At 40.4% G+C, this 4811-nt stretch overlaps 1 protein-coding gene across 1 annotated transcript; it reads left to right on the forward strand.

The window, feature by feature from the left end:
* The first annotated feature begins 3260 nt into the window (after positions 1-3260).
* On the forward strand, positions 3261-3731 carry LOC110718027. Its single transcript, XM_021896829.1, has one exon. It carries the CDS (start codon positions 3261-3263, stop codon positions 3729-3731), a length of 471 nt encoding a protein of 156 aa, XP_021752521.1.
* The last annotated feature ends 1080 nt before the right edge of the window (positions 3732-4811 follow it).

The following is a 4811-nucleotide window of genomic DNA, read 5'->3' on the forward strand; positions in this document are numbered from 1 at the left end:
CGCCTGAATATGACGAACCGGTTTCCTATTTCCTGTAGGATAACGGAATTTTGTGAAATCAAGGGCAGGTGGCTCCCGCTTCCTAGATTTAGGATGAGGAGTCGCCTCTCGCCCTTGAACTGGCTTCCTCTTCAGTCAAGTGGAGGGTTTCTTGGCCGACTGCTCCTTGACTGAAGCAGGCGGCTTCTTGTTGATCAACTCTTGAATCTCTCCCTTGAAGTCCCTCATGAAGGTTATGAGTTCGTTCCTTGTGATGGGAGCAGACCCATCAGTCGGCTGTTGCCGAACAGGCGGTGCGCCTGCCGGCTCGCTTCCTGTTTGAAGATGCTCCCGTTCCCTCCTTTCGGTATGATGGGTACGTCGGGCCCTTAGGGTCCCGTCTGAAGCTGTATGAGTTTCAACTTCAAATTCACTTTTGGTGTCATGGTCCTACTGAACTTGAGGGTCGTTTAGGGGACGCCTCTCTTCAGGAGTCGGTACAGACTTGGATGCCATCTCTGAAGTACTCTCCCCACAGACGGCGCCAAATGTTTCAGGGTTTTCTGATGTCCTGCGGGAGAGTTACAATTCCGAGACTGGAACCGGACGCCTGTACCTGCAAAATAACGGAGACTCCTGGGAGCTCCGCCTCCAACGGTCAAGTTAGTACCTGATTAAGGAGTAATTAACGCGGAAATTAAAGTAATAAGGTCTCTCTAAGTGAGAGTGTTTAATGTAGGTAATCTGCTTTGTTAGCGTGATCAGCCGGTTATTAGTGTGTTCCGTAATGTTTCTGTTCTGTCCCCCCCCCCTTAATGAGGATTAAGGGAGGTATTTATAACCTTGGGAAACGTGCCCATCCTAGGTTTAGGTAAACCTAGGGCCGATTGGGCTTCCCTCGGAAGTTGGGCCTGGGTGGCCGGTTTTCCCATTTGGCATGGGTGGACACGTGGCGTGTCTCAATTGGTCCGTAGAGGACGTATCTGTGATTGACACGTGGCAGGCTCCTATTGGCCTACGTGGAGGACACGTGGCGGAACCTGGTTGGTCCACTTGTTAGACGGTGATTGGTGGATAAAAATCCCCTAATCAGTAGCAATTAGTGAACCTACTAATAGAGTCATCCCAATCATTTTAGAGGCCCTGTGCAAATATGGAGTATAAATTGGCAAATAAATTAGTTATACCCTCGACATATTTTACAAAAAAAAAATTTCATACCCTACACTTAAAAAAACAAGTATACATATGTTGTAGTTCACTACAAGAAAACAGTCAATTTTCGAAATTTTTCGATGAAAATTTTGTCGAAAACGGGTTTTTCGACGGAAATTCAGGTGTCAGTCAGGGTTTCTCCTATGGTAAAGTCTGTCGAAAATTTTTGACAGACTGTTTTCTGCCAGAGATTTTCGACGGATATCCGATAAAAAAAAAAGAACAAAAAAAGCACTACACTACCCTACACCACTGCTTCGCTGCCACCAGCCCCCACCCCACCTCTCTCTCCCCAAACCAACCAGCTTGCAACCTAAACCCACCACCACACACACCTAACCCTAACCCTAACCCTAACCCACCCCTAATCCTAACTCGTAACCCTTACCCACCCCTAATCCTAACCCGTACCACCAGACCCACCCACACCTAGCCCTAAGCCTAGACTAACCCCTAATCCTAACCCGTACCCCATCCCCTCTTCACCCCTACAACCTATACCCACCATCACCACAACCACGAGCAACCCCTACTCCTAACCCGTACCCCTTCCCCTCTCCCATCCACCTTGACCCTAACCCTCGATCGACCCCAAACCCATACCCCGAATTCGAAGGGGCTGAGTGATTTTTGCGATGGTTTGAAGAGGTTAGGTGGTTTTAGGGAGGGGTAAGGGGCGTGGAGTCGCCGGTTTTAGGGGTGGTGGTTAGGCTGGTTTCGACAGTTAAGGTGGGGTCAGGGGGTGTCGGAAGCTGAGGTTGGGCTGTTGGCGGTGGGGGTCACGGTTGCCGATGGTGGGGCTGGGTTGGGCTAGGGTTTAGGGGGCTTTTTTTAATTTTTCTTCTTATTAATTTTTTATTTTTGAACTAATAAGCTATTAACATGTGTCTGTTGTGGGTCTCACTAACGGATTTCATCCAAGTATCCGTTAAGTGGTGGTGAAATCCAATTTTTGTGTTTTTTTGTGGTGTTATAATAAAACTATTTTTTGTGGTTTATAATCCATTTTTCAAATTTTCTTGTGGTGTTATTTTGCAATTTGCAAATAAAAATCATTGTGTTATTATATAGGTCATTAGAGGTTAATTAATTTTTTTTATATAAAAGTTTTTAACATACTAATCAGTATGAATAATAATGGTCACTATGTTAAAATTAGAGTCAAATCATTATGTCCAACATAACATCGGATGACATGTGTATCGTGTACCTCGAGTTTACAATAATATTAAAGGTCACACAAGTTTTAATAAAGGTTGCTATATTACAGTTAGGGTCACTATATTCAACATAACGTCGGTTGGTGTGTATGGACCTTAGGTCCACAATAATATTATTGTGAACCAGGTCCACACAAGTTTTTTCCGAATAAAAGTTTGTTTTTTCCTTATACATTCAAAAAGTACGTTAAAATTATTGTAAAGATCATCTAGTAATTAACCTAATGAATACCTTATAATTTCACGTGCCTGTATTTTAGGAATTTCACGGAGGATAATTGAAGTTGGGAATTCAAGCCATGTAATTCAAGCCATGTACATGCTACATATGTCTCACAAATTCATTTTCGTAGTATATTCCTTTAATTTCTTTATTAGATAATGTTTCCTTTTAAAGATGATCAAAAAGCTTTGAGAATAAAATTTTTAGTTGAAAAAAGAAATCAAAATAATTTTTAATGTTTAAATGCAATGGATATAATAAACGAGGACATTTTACAACAAGGTTCGCACCCACCTTTCTCAACTTTCACAACAAGTGAGTCATTTATCAACTCTTCATGATCAAGCAAAAGTCCAAAAGGAGCAATGCAATGCAATTTTCTTGAGAAGAGATGAATTATTTCCGAGGAAAATAGATGAGAAAGTATGCAATGTGGGGCCAAGAAAAGATGAACAGGGTGAGGATGTAAAAAGTCCCAAACATGTTGCTCCATCGGCCTATGAGGAACCGATGCCCTTCCCGCAAAGGTTGTCAAAAGCCGTGCTCGATAGACATTTTGGGAAATACTGCGAAGCTCTTAAGAAGGTACACGCTTCTATTCCTTTTTCCGATCTTTAATTCAAATGCCTCAATTTGCAAATTTTGTGAAGAATATTAAAGATCAATATGAGGATAAGGAAGTAGTAAATGAGAAAGGCTCTACTCTTTTATGTGATATCCTACCACCTAAGCTGCATGATCCTGGTAGTTTTACTATTCCCTATATGATAAACGAAAAAAAATTCGACAAGGTTTTGTGTGATTTAGGTGCTAGTGTTAATTTAATGCCTTATTCATTATATGAAAAATTGGGTTTGCAAAAACTTAAACCTTCCCCTATTTCTCTTCAAATGGCTGATAGGACTTCTAGACTCCCTATGGGAGTGGTTGAGGATGTATTAGTTAAGGTTGGTGAACTTGTTTTTCCTATTGATTTTGTTGTTATGGACATGAAAGAAGACCATAAGATCCCGATTATATTCGGTCGTCCAGTCCTTGCCACAAGTCAAGCTCTAATAGATGTTCCTAAAGGACAAGTGACCATTAGGGCCTAGAATAAACAAGTCATGTTTAAGCTCTTTAATGAACATAATTTTATATTTGATGGTGGTACTTGTTTAAGAATTGATACTACTAACCCTTTGGTTGATAAGTGTGTATTTGGTAGAAATTTTGTGATAAACGAGGACAATATTCCACCAAATGATGTGTTTAGCTACATGAAGGTAAGTTCGGATACAAAGCATGTCAAATATAAAATGAAGGTGTCATTTGGAGGCGGATATTTTTATGGGCAACATCGCGGAGTTTCTTCTTTGTGTGGTGACCCAGGCGGAGCTAATAAAGAAGGTCAAGCTTAAGACCTTAAACAAGCGCTAAATGGGAGGCAACCCATTCCTTTTTATTTAATTTAATTTTATTTATTTTTTATTTTATTTTTTTCCCTTTTACTTTTTTTTTTATTTTTATTTTCCTGTTTTGTTAGTGTCTAGAAAACAAGACAACAAAAAGGTTCTGGCTCCGCCCCGAGGTATGATTTTACCCCTCCCGATCAGTAGACCTGTTCCCCTCTCCCCTTGTCCATTTTTCACTGATTTATGCATACATTGAGGACAATGTATGTTTTAGCTTGGGGAGGGTTCATTTAAGGTTCATTTTTCACCATGTATATATTAGTTTTTTTAGTGTTTGGTTAGTTTTTCTTTCGTATTAGTGTCTTTGATATGCCATTACACGCTTATGCTTCTATGATAATGATCATACATGTGTGCTTTGTGAAAAGCTTTTCGAAAACCCATTTACCAATTTGCTTGGAATTGAGTAGGTTTGTGGCTAGGATGGTCACCCCGCTCTACTTATGTGAATAGTTTGTGTACCCGGTTAGATTTTTGAGCCATCTTTTACAGATTTCACTCTAACTCAGTCTTACTCTTTCATGTGTGATTAGTTGTCCTTCATATAGTTGAATTCTTGGTTTTGCTCTTTGACTATTTGAGACTTGGATGATGCATGTTGTGGAAAAGTGATTGAAATTTCCTTTGTAGAAATTAGAGCCTCAACATTCTAGGTCCGCATAAATTTTATTTTTTATTTTTGCATTCACCCGTAGGTTGAGCCACTTTGAGTCGTGTTTT

Source organism: Chenopodium quinoa, unplaced genomic scaffold, assembly GCF_001683475.1.
Source record: "Chenopodium quinoa cultivar QQ74 unplaced genomic scaffold, ASM168347v1, whole genome shotgun sequence".
Taxonomy (NCBI): Eukaryota; Viridiplantae; Streptophyta; class Magnoliopsida; order Caryophyllales; family Amaranthaceae; genus Chenopodium; species Chenopodium quinoa.

Bases quoted from the DNA above. Each gene is read 5' to 3' on its own strand.
- LOC110718027 (XM_021896829.1), top strand. From the start codon at position 3,261: ATGCCTCAATTTGCAAATTTTGTGAAGAATATTAAAGATCAATATGAG.